The following is a 20,391-nucleotide window of genomic DNA, read 5'->3' as shown; positions in this document are numbered from 1 at the left end:
TGCAGAACCCAGATTTTTTATATTTTCCTATTTACAAAAAGTGTTTCCATTTTAACCACCCCAGCAGATGAAATAACTACCCCTGGTCTGCAGTGTTTTTTTTAAGACGGGATTGGAGTGAGGGGCCTCTCATATCAGCCATCAGCCAGGTCTCAAGGGATTCAAACTGAGATCATTGGAACTGAATTTATAGGAGAAGCAGCACATTTGTTAGGAGACACAAACTCCCCCACAAGCAAGCATTCTAAAAATGAGTGCCTTTTGTTTGCTAGGCGTCTCAGCTGAGCTGATGCTGGAGGACTGACAGAACCAACCTTTGACTGCTTCCTTTGCAAAGCAAGTATGGGCAAAGTACACTGATAAAGATTATAATTCAGAACATGCGATTTCCCCTCTTAGGCATGCCCATTACAGTACCTGCTTTGCTTTTCAGTAGCTCCTGGTACTGAACGTTTGAATATTAAATCATTCTGTACTTTGAGGGTGCAAATTTATCCTCATCCAAATTGAGAATAAGCATGGATTTCAAACAATATCCATTTCCTCTCTGACTGTGCCAGTGGATAAACTCACGGAGTAAAATTTAAATTACTTTTGCTACATTTACTGTATGGGGTATAGACATAATTGAAGTTCTATGGACCAAATATACCAGGCAAGAGGGTAGGAGTCAAAACCTATGGTTTAAACTCTTTTCCCTGCCATTTCATTTAACTGGCACAAGCCTCAGTGTTATTCCAGGAAGCTCTGTTGTATATTGTATTTTAACTATACATTACAACTTTTAAGTACAAAATTAGAATGGTTAGGGCGCAAGGCTCTTACTCTGATGAAGATCAAAGTGCTGGTCTCACCGACTTTATATTTACCCTCAGATACTTTTGTCATAGGGAACTGGGAAGGACAGGAACAGTGGCCGAGAATCTCACGGACCTGAGAAAAAAAGAACACAGGGTTGAATAAATAGAGCATCTATTTACAGTCAATGTCTATAATCTTTAGCTGTCTTTCCTCAGTAAGAAATTTCCTTCAAAACAAAGTTATACTTAAACTATGCATTTATAATGGCCCTTTAATGACGACAGTACAACCTATGGAACTATATTCTAGAGAAGAAACTCCAGCTTTTAAGAACAAACATTATCCATTTGTACAAAATAAAAAAAACTTGGAATGAGAGTTACATTACATTATTACTATCAATAACTTTGAAAGAGAATTTGAGAAAATAATGTGGTGCATTTTTAGACACGATTCTTTAAAGAAACACTGGCCCTTCTCCAGAAGAGAGAAGTGCAAATTTGATGCCCCTAACTACCAAGTTACCCATCTCAGTGATGCTGTGAATGTACAGGAAAAAGAAGAACCCATGTTTGTACCAGACTGCTCATGAACCACATGGACAGAGGCAGAAGGATACATTTTCAGTTACTTTAGCAATGATGATGATCAGGGAAGCACAAAGGCTCATGAAAGAAACTAAGTGGGGAGAAAAGGGACTATTCCTTTACTGGATGGTAACAAGGGGAAAATGGAGTTTTATTTAGGATTGACTGTACCGAAGTCCAATTCTGTTCCAAGTGTGTGAAAAATCCATAATCAAATCTGTACGAGACTGGACCTTGATAATGACACCAGAGATGGCCTCTCCACCGTCATTGCCACAACCTTCCATTTTGAAGGATTACAACTTTAAGAGAAAGGAACGTTCTGCTATGTTTGGTTTCTGTGCCAATGAAGGCATTCCCTGTGTCTCATCCAAAATGTTTTAAGGCTCTGTAAATTTTATGAGAGGGTTGAGTGCGAAGGAACAGAACAAGGTTAAACGCTCACAACCAGCTAGGAAAGCAGGCTCCTTCGCATTGTGCATTAATATATAGAGCTTACTTTGTCAATAACACATTTGTAAACTGCAGAGCTTTTGTTGATGCAAGTTTGTGACATTTTCTCATCATTTAGTATAAAGTGACTGGGATAAAAACAACTGCAGTGCCAGCTGAGTACGTGCCAGATGCTGGACAAATGAAGCAGTGAGCTGTGTAGCAGGATTGAGAGGCAGTTACACCAGTCAAAGCAGAATGTGTTTCATGACAACTAGGCTAAAAAGACACAAGCAACCCATTGCTTAAATGTTGCTTCAGACAGCAAATCATCAATTTAATAACTCTCTATTTCATTACAAGGATCTGAAAGCAATTTTACATGTACAAAACAGGAGCAGATCTTGTGCACAGAACCACAGATTCAAATTCCAATTCCCCACATGAAAAGTTCAGGATCTCAGGCAGATATATCTGGGATTGCACCTTGTTTATTCCTGAGAGAAGTAGGGTAAATTGAAAAATTGTCACTAGATAATGCTGTCAGGTACTTGTCTGGTAACAGATGCAGCCTTGCAGCAGGCTTCAATATTGCATGGGCCTCAGGAGGCACAGGTATACAACTGAAAGGAAGAACAAACTTAAAGTGGTACAAGGGACAAGAGTGTCAATCCTTTCTTTTCCAAATAATTTCAACTCATCAAGTCTTGGACCCAAATGCAACTCCTCAATACTTCACATTGGTTCAACTGCTTTTCAGTGATGGCATAGTACTGATGAATGGAAATTTACTGCGACATTGATATACACTGAGATCTTTACACATAACACATTCAAATTGTTGTTTCTGGTGATACAGTGATAAATTGTCTCAATTGAGATTTTTGTGAATGTCAAATTTTCCAAGGTAGGTTCATTTGGAATGTATTGATGCATCAAGTCACTGAACCATAACAATCACACATGCAGAAAGCCTTTGTTATCATTCAACCACGAAAGTGACTCTGCTTGACTTTTTGGTGAAGGGTTGTGCAGGGCTGAGTGTGGAAAACAACTTGACACATGTTTATATTAGTTAACTAAGTGGAAAAATACTGATCTTGCTTTGTTTTCACTGATAGGTCTGCAGCAAAAGTAAAGCTTTGGCAAAGGCACACTTCATAGCATTTAGGTCAGTTTTGATCTTTGTACTCAATGAAATATGCTTGCCATGGGAAGCACCACAGAGCAGATTCACTTGATTGTTTCTGGGCTGAGGGGAATCCCATTGTTGGGAATGAGCCTTTGTTCAAAACCAGGGAATATGGTCTCAGGAGACGAGATTACAAATGCTGTAGTCCTGACCCAAATCATTGACTTACACTTTTTGCCTCCACAGGTGCTGCTTGACCCACCAAGTTCTTCCATATAGTCTCAGGCCTTCAGCCATTTAAGATTTGAGGTGAGAAGAAAGTTCTTTACTCATTACAAATCTTTGGAATTCACAATCCCAGCGTACTGTGGGGCTTAAATTGTCATATGTTCAAAGCAAAAATCAATAGAATTTGGCTAACAAGGGAATCAAGGGATATTGTACCAGATGGGAACAGGATCTCGGAGGTATAGGATCTTGTGGAATGGCAGACCAAGCTCCTCCCTGACCTTGTTTCTTTTATTTATGACCTTGTTAAACAATGCCTCCTCTGAAGTTCTTGCAAACAAGTTCCAAGATCAGCAAATCATCAAGTTCAATGCAATTCCCTCCACTCTAGCGAGGCTGAATTCAGAGTATTGTGTGCAGTTCTGGTCACCTACCTAGAGGAAAGATATCGATAAGCTTTAAAGAGTGCAGAGAAAATATACAAGGATGTTGCCGGGACTTGAGGACCAGAGTTTATAGGGAAAGGTTGAATAGGTTACGACTTTATTCCCTGGAGCACAGGAGAATGAGGGGAGATCTTGTATAGGTATACAAAATTATGAGGGGTATAAATAGGGTGAATGCATGCAGGCATTTTCCCCTAAGGTTGGGTGAGACTAGAACTAGAAGACATAGGTTTAGGGTGAAAGGTGAAATATTTAAGGGGAATCTGAGGGGAAACTTCTTCACTCAGAGGGTGGTGCCAGTGTGGAACAAGCTGCCAGCAGAAGTGGTAGATGTGGGTTTAATTGTAACATTTAAGTTTGGAGAGGTACACATGGAGTGATATGGTCTGGGTGCAGTTGGATGGGACTAGGCAGAAGATCAGGTCGGCATGGACTAGATGGGCCAAAGGGCCTGTTTCTGTGCTGTAGTGCTCTATGACTACATTCACCGATCCAACTATGGAGTCATATAGGCCTCGCAAATAGCCTAGCAACATTGTTTTAGTTCTAGTAATTAGCTCAGAAGATGACCATTGACACCTAAATTTGCATTAGTGCTAAATTAATGGCCCTGAAGTTATCTGCTGCCAGGCAAGGTGATCATGGTTAGGCAAAGACAGAAAGAGCTTCCTGGCCAGTGCCAGAACACCACAGTAACATTTGGTAAAACTAACGTCACATTTAGCTCTTCATCTGCAAAAACATTTTGTGCACCTTTGACAAGTACAATCAAGATATCTTATTGTTTCATAGAAACAATTCACTTCATTTGCACAGGTTTTACTGACTGGTTGAAAAGTCACAGCCAATGTGACAAATGTACAAATACAAGTGAGCTCCATACAAGCATAACAAATCTTCAGAACTTCCCAAATCATTTCTCACCATAACTTATAACATAACAAGGAGGCCTAACCATAACTGCCCATTTTAAGACTGGGTCAGGGAAACACCATTTCCACATCTACCACCTCCTAAATTTCTCCTCAAAGCAATGCTTTCTATTGGTTTATAGTTTTCTGGCCTTCAGGTTCCTCAATGTAATGGGATTAACCTCCACGTACAAGTACAGATGATGAACGTTGTTGGGCCATGTTACCAGGTTGGCAAAACGTAGGAAAATCAGAGTTGTTCTCAATTCTATTTTTACCAACTATCCATGTAGGCATTTCCAGCAGTCACTGAACTGAGGAAGGTTGGGAATTATAATACTCTTTCACCTCTCTAACCCAGGTCTAGAGAAACGATGGTGCTGCCACAACACCAACCAGCTCAAAGTCATTTTGCCCCAAGAGAACATTCCAATGTATACAGCTCATTACCTCACCAACAATCTATTTATGGTCAGTCCATGAAGGGGGCCTCAGGACAATCAATCATTCTTCAAATTCTTTACCTTCTACTGCCCAGTCGATGGAGTGAATGGGCTGCAAGAATCCAGGAAACAAGTTACTAGAGTGAATGATGTGATATTGCTGTCAAAACTCATTTGATAATACTATAATGCTGTGCACTTTCTACAGCCCATTTTGCTGCAAAAGTATTTTGTTAGTTCATATTCAAACAGCACAATCAAGACTGTATTACAGGAACAACTCTCACTTGATTTGCACAGGATTCCCTGACTGATGGAGAAGTCACAGCCAATATGGCAAACGCACGAACCCATGACCAGCATCAGAATTTCAGGCATATTTTCGAAGCTAACTCTTCCCTTCTTTCTTAATAATAGCAATCCTACAAAGATGAGATAATTTAAACAATTTTTTAACAAGTTTTTTTGTTCTTTCTTGTAAAAATTGTGTTTATGCTTTTCTTGTGAATGCTGTTTATACGATGCTATGTGTCTGTGATGCTGCTGCAGGCAAGTTTTTCATTGCACCTGTGCATATGACAATAAACTCGACTTTGACTTTATTGTCAAGTTGCTTCATGGGCTTGTGTCTGACTGTCCACTCCCTTCCCATCTCTGCTAAATCTTCATTGCTCTAATTCTGGGCTTTTGCCCAATTAGAATAGCTGCTCCTTCACTGCTGGCTCTGCATTCTGCTGCCTGTATATCGATTTAGAGCTCCCCCAATGTCTCAGTGTCAAATCTGATTTGATGACATCCACACTGTGGTGGCTCAGTGGCACAGCTCCTTTCTCTCACAGCTCTGGTGACCAAGGTTCAGTCCCGATCTCTGATGATGTTTGCAGGGAGTCTGCTTGTTCTCCGTGTGATCATGACAATTTCCTCTGGGCCCTCCAGTTTCCTCCCACATCCTAAAGACATGCAGGTTGGTAGGTTAATTGGCCACTGTAATATTGCTCAGTGTGCGAGTTAGTGGTAGAATCCAGGAGGAAGGTTGACGGGAATGTGGAGAGAGTTTAAAAAAAAGGGACTCTAGTAGGATTAGTCAAAAGAGGTGCTTAATGGTGGGCCAAAAGGGCCCTTTTCCATCCTCCAACCCAGGTAGGAGGTTGTAGTACCCAAATGCAAGCTTGAAGTTCTGTGGAAGTTATTCTCAAGTAGCAAGGCCGACATCAGGGTGACTGATCATAGAAATTAAAAACGAATGAAAATAAAGCTCTAGTTTTAACTTAGTATGGACCACTATGGCTCACAGCTTGGAAAGTGCTTAAATATTATAAAGCTGAACAAAATGCTGACCAAAAGGCACTTGTATTCAACAAAAAGTTCTGCTATTGAAACTATAAACATACATTTTTTAAACTGATCATTCAAGTAGTTGGTAGTGTCTGTAAAAAAAAAGCCAGATAGTGCATATTAAAATGGAAAGGCACATTTAGTGAACTAATTCTAAACTGAATCAGCCCAGGACTGATTGCACCATTCACTACTCTAATGCTGCTAGAGTGCTCAGAGGCAATACAAGCAAGATGCATTAATCAGCATCTTCACTTGTATGTAATGTGTAATGACATACCAGGCATTGGCAGAAAAACAGCTCATTTCTTCCAGTAATGCAGAGTAAAAGAGGTTTTAGGAGTTGCTGGTGAACATAAAATGAAGCAAGGAGAATTTAGAAATGCAGTCAGTCACATTGCCTCTCCATTCTGGATCTCCTACACAGCTCTGTAGTGTAAACTTGAAGAATACCACTTCACCTTCAATGACGTGCATATTACTAACATATCCAGATAATGATTCTATTTAGATATTTATATACTCTAGACTGATATCGTTTCTTTACTTGTTCCAGTGCCATCTTCCATCATCATCCCCCCATCTCTCTCCTACCTGCCAACCTATCACAAGCTTTCTCTCATTCTACCTCCTTCTGATGAAAGGTCATTGACGTGAAACATTAACTGTTCCTCTCCACAAATGCCGCCAAACCAGTTAAACATTCCCAGCATTTGTGGCTCCCATTCCAATTTTAAATGTCGAGCACAAACCCAGCCCATTCTCCTCTGGTTAACCGATTGCTGTACTGCTGGTGCCAACTTAACTGGGAACACAATAGGCTACAGATTGAACTTTCTTGGTTTGTGGCTCAGCTACTTATTGGATGCACAAGAGAGACTGCAGATGCTGAAAGCCTGGAGCAACACACACAACGTTGGAGGGATAGATGCCTCCATGGATGTGGCCTGACCCGCTGAGTTCCTCCAGCATTTTGTGCATTGCTACTTATTGGATGCACTTGTTCGGCCTTCTGGCTGGCTGGAACCTCAACTCCTGTTTGGGTTGCCTATGCTCCAATGTCAGACTGTCCTTTCTGCAAAGAGCAGCAAGTAATCTCTCCCAAATTTCTTGAGGGATGGTAAATATTGTAAACAAAAGAATGCAGGATGACTTGGATACTCAAGGATTTGGTTTCCCCCATCCATGGAGAGGATTCCTGTGAGCAGCTGGCTATGGAATTCATTGCTTGGACTCAGTACAAGTGCAAACTGACAGCAAACCACTCTTATAATGCACCAGGTTATCATTTTCCCTCCTGCAACTATTACACCTTAGGGATGAAATGTAATACATTAAATCTGTTTGGAAGCTTGGAACACATTTGGTCCATAAACTATGTACCAAAAATTATGAAATTAATCCCTTAAATCACTACATGACTTTGTGTGATGGACCAAGTTTTACCATGTCATTATTGCAGCACATTTTACAATAAAAATCACCAATGCGGGACTTTTTTTTGAACTCTGTACAAGTACAACATTAAAAATTTAGAATTTAGAAATGTGAAACTAATTTGTATAATGCATAGTAAAATATTTGAATGTTAAAATGTGGTGTTCCATTAGCCTGCTGAAGACACTGATCACTTGAAAGCTGCTCATCATTATGGTCCTGGTACTTATCAGTCTGGCTTTCATTACTTTTGTTCTGTCAATATTCATCATCATTGCAGCTTCATTTGCCTTAGAACACAAAGTTCTTCAAGCTGAGCAGTTCTATACTCATTTTTCACTGTCTAATCACACATTCAGCCCAATTCCCAGAAAACTTCAAATACAGGACAGGAAATGTCATTCAAGGACAATCAGGATCAATTGAAAAGGAAGGAATAATTTGGCTAATGTTCGCAAACAAAGTCTACCTTCCCGATGGCTTAGTGAAGTGTATGAATGCTAATGATTCAAACCAAGAAGATCCCGTTGTTGTTCTGAGTTCGCTGATTATAGTCCAGAACAAAAATATGAGCAATATAATTGACCCAAGCGCACAAACTAAGGAGAGAGATAAAAATAAAGCAAAAACTCATCCACTGTTTCTAATTTTAGTTCCCTGCTGACAAATTTACATTTGCAGACATTGAGCAAGTAGGCTTTTCGGCTCAGTCACAAGCACTCCATGATTAAACTGTTTCCTTGTATTCACCCTCATTCAGATGTTGCTACTTGGACAGGACCTTTACTCAACAGCAGCAAGCATACAGTCCCTCTAAAGATCAAAGTGGAAGAGGATGTAGGTGCAAGAAAAAAATAACAGCAATAATTGTCCTGGGGATCCTTGTGGCTAAATACACTATCATTTCGAAATGCCAGTATTATTACAGCAATATAATCATCAGCATCACTGGGACATTCCCATTGCCAGTTGGTTCTCCCTTCAAGTACTGACATGGAAAGTTACAAATTTTCCTAGTACCATCAAGAACTGATGTGATAAAAACACAGCCAATTTAAAATCACTCTTGCAGAACATTGGGAATGCTAATCATTGTAGGGTGCAATACAGGAAACAGGAAATGCTTCCTTATATGTAATGGTCTCCCAACTAATATTGTTTTTGTTTTAAAGAAAGGAAGCAGGCAAGATATACATTTTCCAAATCATTGTTATTTTGCCTGTGAAATCCATTACAGATAGCAATTTAACATTCATCTATAAACCCTTTCTTGAATTGAGACAAAAACCATGAATCTTGCATCAATTTGTGGACAGTAACACCACACTACTATTAGATGCAGAGGCTCCTAGGCCTCAATTTGCTTAAAGTACTTATTTGAAATAATCCTCCATAATCTTACTTGGCCTGCTCCCAAGGAATTTGTTTTAAAATATCATGGAGCACATTTCAGTGTTTATTTACAATTCTTTAAAATTTACACTTGTATCACAGTTAACTCAGGAACTCCTGGCAGATGCTCAATCATCCAGGAAAAAAATGTTGCCTCACAGACAGCGGTTGTGACTTGAGCAGGTGTGGAATGATCACATGGGTCAGACTTTCCTGCCATCAGCCCACACTTGCTGCTGAACTATGGTGAAGCATTCACTTGCTTTTTGTTGATCTGTCATTGTCAAATTGCTCTCCCAAACTGGCCTGATCATAACAGTCTCCCACATGTTAATGCCACCAGTGAGGATTCAGAGACGTTCAAAAACTGGACAATTAAAATTTTAAAAAGAAACCAGAACACTCAAAATCCCTGCACTTCTATGCTAAATGCAGTCAATTCAGAAAATGTAAATTTTCTAATGGTCATCTTGTAATAATATTCAAAATGTTAGAGAGGATTTAGCTGCAAGGATTCCCCAGACAATTAAAATGCACTGCTGTTGTTTCTTCCACTCACCTTCTACTCTGATCTTCAGCAGGACACAACACTTGTTGTTAATGCAAGGCTCCACCCAAGTACCAATGTGTCAAATGAGGGGAAATGCCAGTATATAGAGGGGTCACAACTGAGCCAAAACATGTCCTTGCTCTGCAATGAAAGTCTGTCAGTAGGGACCCATTTTTCTATTTTAGGAACCACAAATGTGTTTTTATTTTTAAAATCACTCTTTAGATTGTGCACAACCATTCAATCCTATTCAGATGAATGGACTTGCTGCACCAGATCTAACCTGTCATGGTTCAATGAGCAGATTCACCAGCACACATGCTGTGGAATTGTCACGACTTCACTCTCCACAGCTGAACATCAGTATACAAGGGGGAAAAGTAGCAAAGAGTATTCACGAAATTCTGACTTCTACTGAACATCATCCCATTAAAATACTATTTCCTCTGTAATATTTCTTCCATTGTCCTACAACATTTCTTTACCAAACTATCCAATACAGGAGTAATAAAAATTTTGGCATTGAATGACCAGATGTCACAAAATCTCAGTGCAATGAAACTCAAAGTGACTGCAAGTTCCAATAATGTGGTAAAATTATTACTCCTCTGAAACAAGTGTCAAAAAAAGTTTTTTTTGGTACGATTACACTGTAACTTTGTTGAAGTACCAAGGGATGGAATGACTTTCCAGGCTGCAGTTCCTATCTACCCAAATGGGATAAGGGATGCTGTGGGTCTGGGAGTTAAAAAAGGAAGGCATGGGAAACATTAGGACCTCTCTACTGAGTCTTCCCCTATTCGCAACACCCAGATAAGTTTGCTGTAAGGGCCAGTATACCGACCTACCAAATGGGAAGGTGTGTAGAAGAGCAAAAAAACTGCAGATGCTGGAAAATGGAAATCAGAAAATGCTGGAAACACCCATCAGGCCAGGCAGCGAATGGGGAAAAAACAGAAAGTTAACATTTCAGGTTGATCTCCTTTCATCTGACCCTTGACCTGAAATGTTAACTTGGTTCCTCTCTCCAAATGATGGGATCAGGAAGTAAGTATCCACTCTGGATAGTAATACATACTTGGACTGTGGCCTGGGCCTTTGGAAGAAGAGGTCACTTCTCTATTCTATTCCAATGCAGGCAAGGACTACCCTTTGCCATAATAATGAGACATCAAACCAAGGATATTTCAAATCAAACTAAAGTGAAAAGACTAATGCACTGCTCAAATTTGTACATTATCCTATGCGTGTGTTATTATTGTTGATGCTCACTGTATATTTATCTTGCAGTTAAAGTCAAGTGGGGGAGAAAATTTGAGATGATTTAAATTGAGAAAAGCAAGCCAATAAAATGAAAATAATTCTACAATAATTGGAAAGGGGAAAAAAAAAACAAACAAACAGAATTGAGTGTGGCATCAACTGGGAACATTTAAGCAGAAAGGGGAAAGGGCACAAATCAATCATGTTCCAATTAAAACAATGATTGTACTCAAGGCTGGTCTCCCATAAATGGGAAGGAAGATTAGACTGCCTAAAAGGAAAGTGGTACTTAGTGCATGCAGGGGAGCTTAAAAATAATACAAATGTGTAAGGCTGCATAAAGATTAGGTTAAAAGGCTTGGAAAAAAAGTTACCAGAAAAAATAAGAAAGAAAAACCAAAGGGTTAAAAGTGGAGTTAGTGGTTCAGGTGCAGAATCACAGAAGAGGTAGGGCAGATGAAGACTGAAGACAGTTTATACAATGGAGAGTTAATGTATTGGAGAATTATTGAACATGTTTTCTGCCTGCTCCTCAGAGATGGCAGATATTGTGGAATGAGAGGATATCATTCAAAGGGTGATGGTTTTAAAAAGGGATTACTGAAGCCTAGGTTTGGCAAATCACCAAGACTTAATGTTTTCTATCTTGATAGTTTTTTTGTTCAAAACTGAAGTTAAATGGTATGAAAGGACTAGGCAAGAGATGTGGCTTCCCAAACTCAGAAATCAAAGGCAGGTTAGATTAGTTTCAGTTGATGGCAACATTTCTGTAATCTACCAACCTAGATGAAATAACGGATCTCCTAGTAGTAAACAGTAAGAGATAATCAGACTTATTTGACAGAGTACCATAAAGTAGGCTAATTGGAAAGGGTAAAATAATAAGCAGAATTGATTCCTGATGCAGGGTCTGAACAGAAAACATTGACAATCCCTTCCCCACCCCATAGATGCTACTTGTTATTTTGCTGGAGATTCCAGCTTTTGCAGTCCCTTGTCTCTCCTCAAATTTCAGGTAATCCTTACCTCATGTTTTTCTCTGTCTCCCTCCTCCTCCACCCACCCCCTTCTGACCCACCTCTGGTCCTCCCATTTTGGTTCCTATTCCCATCCCTCCCCCCCACATCTTCATCCTCCTCCCCCTCCTGATTCCATCCACCTACTACCCACACACTTCACCCACTAGTTTCCCTCCCCCCCATCTGGATCCATCTGCCTTTCACCTCTTCCCCCAAGTGGTTCCCATTATCACCTTCCCTATTTATCAGACTGCAGTACTGGTAGCTTTTGTGTTCCTACAGCTGTTTCCATCTTTTACACTCCCTTCCCCACCCCTCACCTACTGGCCCATCTCACCGCTCCCCCTCTCTTCTTTATACCGGCCATCTTTCCCCTCCACTCCCAGTCCCAATGCAGGGTCTCAACTCAAAACCTCAACAATTCCTTCCACCCCAAAGATGTTGCTTGACCCACTGAATTTCTCTAGTTTAATTTTATTTATCTATTTTTTTTAATTCATTCTATTTATTTAAAGCACACTCCAGATTCCAGTCTGTCTTCACAAGGCAGACTAGTTAATGGAATTCTTTGAATAATTTACAAAGCTGAGCATGTTGTTTATATAGATTTTCAAAAAAATGTTTGGTAACTTGGCAGATAGAGATGTGTAATAATGACAACATTGCAAAGGATAGAGGGGAATGTGCTGTATAGATGGAAAGCTAGTGAGCTGTGAGAAAGCAAACGCAGGATAGAAGAAAAGGCAGCAAGGCAAGTGATATTTCATAGGAGCACATTTACAGCCAATTTTATTTGCTTCTTTCTTAAATGACCTAGATTCAGGAGCTGAGCAGAATATTTAAAAACCTGGAGTTACTGTCAAATTACAGTTAGTGCAAATTTTGAATAAAGATTTTGCAGGAGGACACAGATGGGTTTATTGAAATGAGCAGATAGATGACATGTACAGTCAAGAAAGTCTAAAGTAATGCATTATAATAAGGAAAAAAAAACCTAAATTATACCATTTAGAATAAAGTAAATGAGCCTGTAGATGCAAAAAAAAATCAATAAATGCTGACCCTATGTAGATAAAGCCAATGAGAAAAATGGATCCTTGGAAATATTATTGCCACATGTACCAAGGTACAGTGAAAAACTTGTCTTGCATACCATTCATACAGATCAATTCATTACACAGTGCATCGAGGTAGTACAAGATACTGTCTTGTTTTGAAGGGCCTGTTTTGTGCTGTACGGTTCTATGGTTTTTTTGATAAAACAATAACCGAATGCAGAATAAACCTACAGAGAGAGTGCAGTGCAGGTAGACAATAAGGCGCAAGGTCACAACGAGGTAGATTGTGAGGGTTTTACATCTAAAGCCAAGGAGAGAAAAAACAAGGCGAAAATACTAAACTTTATACAAGACAACTGCTTTAACACATGCCGTTTTAGAAATGATAATAGAAAGAGAATTAAGAGAAATGGAAAAGTACAAATTTGCTTGGGTGTTACCAAGGATACAGGGGTTGAAGTTGGGAAGAGAGAATGTCAGAGATTTTGTAGGAATATTGTGATAGTTTATTTCAGTTTGAGAGACAGCAAGTGAACATAAATTTATGGTAATCACAGAAAGAATTGAGATTAGAAATAAGTTTTCAAAGAATGCGGTTAAGCTGTGAAGCTTCTTGCTAAAATTTGTCATTGAATTAGCATTTTTAAATTTATTTTTGAAATGGATTATGTAGTTGCATGACAAAGGAATATTTAAGAGATATGGAGTAAGGTGCAAAGTAGGACTGGACTAAAGATCACATGTGGGATAAAAGTTACAGCAATGTACTAAAACACTGATTCTAATACAATTTCTGTATCAGTATCATATGACCACTGCATAGGTATGGAATTGATTAGTGTACGTCACCAACGAATGCTTGGAGTACACTGCAACTACAGTTCTGTATTTACAGTATAATCCTAGATTCTTATGTTGTCACTGCTGCATGGATTTAGAAACCCATTCATACTGAAAGATGAATGTGACAAAAATTCTTTGTGGACTTCAATATCAGGACTTAACCGTTAAGAGTATAAAAATGTACAATTGAAAGAACCATTCCTATTCTTGAGCACAAGTAATGGAGGCATTTAAAAAAAACAGAGACTCAATATCCAATAGTTTAATGAACCCAAGTCCCAGTTGTATTAATTATTAATCATTCTTGTTTGGAAATTTTATCACAGCAAACATTCTGCAATTCTGTTTAGCAGTTTGATGGCTCTCACTATTCTGTAAAATCAGATGCATTTTATTCTGTTTAGAAGAGGACAATAACATCTGCTGTGTAATATCCAGCACCCCACAGCCTGGGACAAATCACTGCATTTTTCCTCTTGGAATAGTGAGTTTACAAGCCTTTTAATCCTATTTTGTAGTCGGCTGTCCTCAATTCCTAAGATCCGATGAATCTATTTTAAATTTGACTTGAACTGAAGCAAGTTCTTTTATTGGAAGATGTGATGCTTGCTACAGCTGGTGCTGCAGGGGAACGATTTGCTTCAGAGCTTTGTGTACAATGCACTATTCACCCATACTACCAACATAGCTTCCAGGCAGTGCACAAGTTCAAGTTTTATTGAGAATTAATACCTCCAGGACAGTACTTGCTGGTGTGAAACTGGATTGCAATAGAAGTCAACGTCTTTAGAAGAGAAAGGGTCAAGGTTAAAGAAAACAGCTCAGTACAGTGGACAAATGTGCGTTGTTCCTCTTCTGGCACTCTAATCTGATGTATAACAAATTTCAAGGGGGTTACTTTCAACTGATTTTCAACAAAGTTAAAATATTGTACTTCCTTTGAAGCTGATCTGCCATATATTTGATCAGTTTATTGCAGCAGATGATCTAAATAAATCAGCATGGCTGAGAGTGGTGTATTTTGTACCAAATGTTCTCAAAACCGGCTAAAACATTTAAACTAGACTTTAGCTGCACAACCTTGAATTATTTGTGAAAGCACCCTTCATCCTTTCCCACAAGGAGTCTGAAATCAAGCTAGAATTATGAAAGAATATTTGCTGACAAATTTACAGTTAAGTAAAATATCATACAATCTTTTCAGTTGAGGACATTTTGAATTAAAGAGGAATAATTTTCAGGGCCATGGCAAAAGGGCAAAAGCAAGGGATATATTGGATTGTTGTATTAAATGAGCTAGCACAGACACAATGGGATAAATAGCCTCCTCCTGTCCTACACAATTCCTAGATTTCTTTTAAAATTGAAGCACTAAATTTAATTATCACCATACAACTACTCCATTCGCAGGTATCACGTTAGGATTAGTGGTACCAGCCTAACACCTATCCCCAGTTTCACACCACTGACCAGCAAATACTGAGGATCCACTGGACCATGTTATGATGCATCATCATAATGGACTGGAAGTAATTATAGTGCATCCTCACATTAAGCTTTTTTCTACTGGCGCACTAGCTTTTTATAAAATTATTTCAGAATCAGAAATGGGCCCTTAAGGTCCAGCTCTTCCATGCCAACTGTGACACCGATCTGTCTTTTATATATTGTTACGGGCCAGGTTGCTATTTGGTGAATGTCCCTTTAAGGCACCTGGACAGTAGGGTAGTAGTGTGTGTGTGTGGTGTCATCAAGACAGCAAGATTGTAACAACATGCTGGCTGTTTTGCTCAGCGAGAGCAAGAGAGACTGACTGCTGGTCTCCGTAACAATGGATGAAGAACAATAGCTACGTCTGTCACTACAGTCCACGTATGGATTTTTGGAGCAATCAAGTGGAGTCCACTTTGTCACTAACCTGTAGTGGGAAACAGGTGTTTCTGTGGACAGCCAAGTATTGAATGCCTTTGGGATGGCAGATACTTCGGAATAAAGCAATGGAGATCAGAGATTGAGGTGTCGTATGGGTTCCATCGTGGAACATGTGGATTTTGTAATTTTTCTCTCTACATTTTCTCTTCAGTCAGCGGTTTTGCAAAAGCCTTTGCTCACGTTTCACCTGATGACTTGCTGAACTGAATTTAGAACTATTCCTGGACTTGGGGTTTGGGAATTTGCCACACACATACTTTGAGTTTCAGTTTTGGGGATTATGTTTGATATTTCATGTTTTTATTTTTATTATTAAAAGTAGTTATTAATAAAATAGTTTCTAACACTTATACATGACTCAGTGTGTTTTTATTATTGCTGGTACATAACAATATTCTCTGGACTAACATGCTTTCTTTTATATTTTGCACTTGGATTTGAACTTTCATTCCCAAAAGCAAAAATTGTATTATTGATCATTACCACCTGGTTTAAAACTATAGCTTATTTCCTGTACACAGGATTACAATTAACCCTCAAAGATGTCAAAACAAACCAATGAAAATGTTAGTATAATTGTCTCAATAATTCTGGCTGCTGGAGTGCATGCTCATAAACATTATTTATGTAAAGAAATGCAAATTTGTACAGTAGAAATTTACTTGAAAAGATTTTTAAAGTCTGTCTACTCCTCATTTGGTTTTGGCGGCTTGTTTTGGTTTACGGTGGCATAGCCAGGACCTACAGTCTAACATTGCACCAGGTGGTTTCTTTTTACTTCTGTGAACCCAAACATTAAACATAAATAGGTCTCTTTGCCCTTGAAATCATCACCTCATCATATCAATGCTTGATCAACACACGCCCAAAAGGATAATAAATTGAAGTGGGAAACAGGCGCGTTTTCTTTTTCCCATCTCAGATACCAAGGATGCGTGCTTAGCCTACTGCTTTCTCTATGCTCATGACTGCATGGCCAGGCACAGCTCAAACACCATCTATAAATTCACCAATGACACCACTGTTGTGTACAGGAGTGCAATAGATCGACTGGTTGAGTGGTGATGCAACAACAACCTCACACAACGTGAACAAGACTAAGGCACTGTCTGTGGATTTCAGGAAGGGGAAGTCAGGAGAACACACATCAGTCCTCTTTGAGGGGTCAGCAGCTTCAAGTTCCTGGGCATCAACATCTCAAGAGGATCTATCCTGGGCCCAACACATTGAGGCAATCACAAAGACAGCACACCAACAGCTCTACTTCATTGGAAGTTTGAGGAGATTTGGCACATCACCAAAGACTCTTGCAAGTTTCTACAGATGTAGAATGGAGAGCATTCTGACTGGTTGCATCACCACCTGGTATGGAGGCTTAAATGTGCAGGATCGAAAAAGGCTGCAGAGGGCTGTAGACTCAGCCAGTTCTATCATGGGCACAACCCTCCCCACCAAGTTGCCTCAAGAAGGTGGGATCTATCATTAAGGACCCTCACTCACCCTCTGGGACATGCCTTCTTCTCATTACTACCATCAGGGAGGAGGTACAGGAGCCTGAAGACCCACACTCAGTGTTTTAGGAAACAGCTTCTTCCCCTCCGCCATCAGATTTCTGAACAGTCCATGAACACTACCTCGTTATTCCTCTTTCACACTATTTTGTTTGTTAACTTGTAGTAATTTATGTCTTGCACTGTACTGCTGCCACAAAGCAATAAATTTCACAATATATCTCAGTGATAACAAACCTGATTCTGATACACCCAGACCAAATACAGCACAATCTCAGAATGGTTACAGCACAGAAGCCATTGTGCCCATTCCAACTCCATGCAAGAGTAATCCAGCAAATTGCACTCCCAAACTCTCCCTGTAGCCCTGCAGATACTTTCTTCTCACCGTCTACTCAACTAAATCAGAGGCCAAAACCAATATCACTTCTTGTTTACAGCTTACTCACACACAAATACACCATCTGAGGGGCCTTCAAGGATGTCATTTGAGCTTCTTCCAACATTAAACTGATCTGTGCAGAGCCACTTCAGTCATTTAGTATTGACATTTGCCAAGATGGAACAAGTGCAGAGTGAGGACACTTAAAGCTTGAGTAACTGGATTAGCAGTTTGGTTTTTGACATCATCCACAAACATCCTTTAGGAATCATTTCCTGGAATGAGCACACGCCATACAAGACTAAAACAAAAGTTCTAATCTTATAATAGTCACTGAAATTTTTGGGCTGATCCAAAGCATTTTGAACTACCAAACAAGTCCACTTACCACAGTACAGTTGCAATAAAAAAAATGGAGCCGTCAGACAACCACAGCAAATCAATGAGTCTGTGACAGGTTCAGATACGAGATGGACCCAGCAGTGAAAAACTTCAACCTCAGGTCCAAGTATTATTACACCTACAGGCTACATCTCAAAATTACTTTAATAATATCCCAAAAATGACAACTGTCAAGTTTGTGTATTTAATAAACTGTACATCGTAACATTATTTAGAATATTAAGTTTACTGAATATTGATTTTTTAGAGGGTATAGTTACAGATTCTATTTAGAACAAAAGAATGGTTTTCATTGCTTTTTATTCATATCTACCTCTTCATGAAAAAAATAACTTGGTGAATTTATTCAAATAATTAGTGCTTCATCGTGCACTCTCAGAGCCAGGAGGCATGGGTTCAAGACCCCTTCAGAGACTTCAGCACATACCTGGTCATATGCCAGGGCAGTAACAAGGCAATGCTGCATCGTTGGAAGGCGCCGACTTATGGAAGAGTAAACTAACACTCCACCCGTTCCCTCAGGTAGATGCAAAAATTCAAAAAGGAGGTATCCTCAGTTTACTGGCCAATTTGTGTCTCAGTCAACTGATTATTTGGTTATCATCCTGATATTTATTGTGTCCTACAATGTGCAAATTGGCTGCCATATTTTCCACACAGACCACAGTTCAGGAGATACTACGTTATTTGGGAAGTGTGTGTGATGGCTCACATTTATGGAAAAGAGGACCCGATTGTCTATAGGATAGATGGGAATGAAGACAAAAATCAATTGGTCTTCATTATTCTATCAGAAGAGTACTCATTTAATATTATTTGCAGCTATGAATTATATTTGCCATGCACTTGATAACATTTGACTTGACCCTGTAATGAGTTGTCTTGATAATAAAAGTCAATAGAAGGTTAATCTGAAATAAATTAAGCCAAAACAAAAATAGACTAAGGACAGTTTAGCATCACTGTGTGGATCTGGAGCAAGGTCCCCATTCAAAGAAACTAAAGGGATGGAGGACCACCAAATCTTATGCCAGCCACCAGCTTGATGCTGCATGGGCTACAACTCTTTTGGACTTTCTGGATAGTTTGTAAAATTAATAGTTACAGTTGCTTAAAGATTTTTTTTGTTTCCTTATGTCACAGGAGGCCATTTGTTCCATTGAATCTATGCCAGCTCTCAGAGCAATCCTATCAGTCCCATTTCACCACTTATTTCCCCATAATCCCTACTGTGTCACCTGCTCGTCAACTCAGTCTTAATTTGCTTTCAACCCACTTACACGAGGGGTAATTTACAGTAAACAACCAGAACATCTTTGCGACGTGGGAGGAAGCCAGATCACCCGGGGATTCCCACACAGTCACAGGGTGAACAAGTAAATTCCTCAGAGAATGCAGAGATCAGGGTTACCAGAGCTCCTGCACCACCCATGCCTCCACTCACAATGCATTTAAAATGCCCCATCCTGGCTTTTAATCATTAGCTGCGATTGCAAATGTGTCAACAGTGTATTGCGAGCCACATCTGCAACTGAGGGAGGACAATATAACTGCAGCCTATAGGTCCAGTTACGCTGCATTACTAACCTAATTTCTGAATGTACAATTTTAAAACAAAAATTTTTAATATTAGAAACTAACACAACTCGAGGCCACTAGGAGTACTCGGCAAGCACTTGCCTACATGATTACAGCCATTTCTAATTTAATATTAGTGGTATAGCAGTAGCAGGTATAAATTGCATCCAAGTGTACCATTAACTGCAGTACTACTAAATGTTATTAACTTTCCAAATTACCACTAGCTTGCTTGCATCTTGCAAATTAGTTGAACTTTACATCTTCTACTCTCCTAATAATTAAATGAATAAAGTCACCAAAATGATAGTCTTTTCACACTGGTATTCTTTCAAGCCAATATAACTGACAAGGGAGTTGCAAAATAAAAGCAACTGATAATCGCATCATAAATCTCTCAACACTTACTTGATCTTTGGGATTAAAAAGCATCTTTGGCGCCATTTCAGACTTAGCCCCGGGAAGAACAAACTCAAAACATTAAAAACAAAAATCAACATTCTTCTTCCTCAGTTGTTTCTGTAGCACATGTGGAAAAATACAAGACTTCCATCTGAACATACAGAATAATACTCAAACATACTCACTGCATAGCTTTGTTACCATTTAAACACATTACTTTTAATGCATTTTGTTTAGTTGAAATAGAAAAGTTCAAGAAAAAGGGTACAATATGGATAACAACTGTACACTCAAAAAGAGTTGACCA

The 20,391-nt window shown here is 39.2% G+C and overlaps 1 protein-coding gene across 1 annotated transcript in view; it reads right to left on the bottom strand.

Annotated features, from left to right (window-relative positions):
• gas2l1 (growth arrest-specific 2 like 1) overlaps positions 1–20,391 on the bottom strand; it is a 61,519-nt gene that overhangs the window by 30,710 nt on the left and 10,418 nt on the right. The window contains exon 2 of the mRNA XM_052032458.1: positions 826–933. Within this exon, the coding sequence (XP_051888418.1) occupies positions 826–933 (108 nt within the window). The remainder of the gene's footprint in view (positions 1–825; positions 934–20,391) is intronic.

Source organism: Pristis pectinata, chromosome 17, assembly GCF_009764475.1.
Source record: "Pristis pectinata isolate sPriPec2 chromosome 17, sPriPec2.1.pri, whole genome shotgun sequence".
NCBI classification, from domain to species: domain Eukaryota; kingdom Metazoa; phylum Chordata; class Chondrichthyes; order Rhinopristiformes; family Pristidae; genus Pristis; species Pristis pectinata.
The sequence above is the reverse complement of the archived record's forward strand: the minus strand, read 5'-3'. Positions and strand labels throughout refer to the sequence as shown.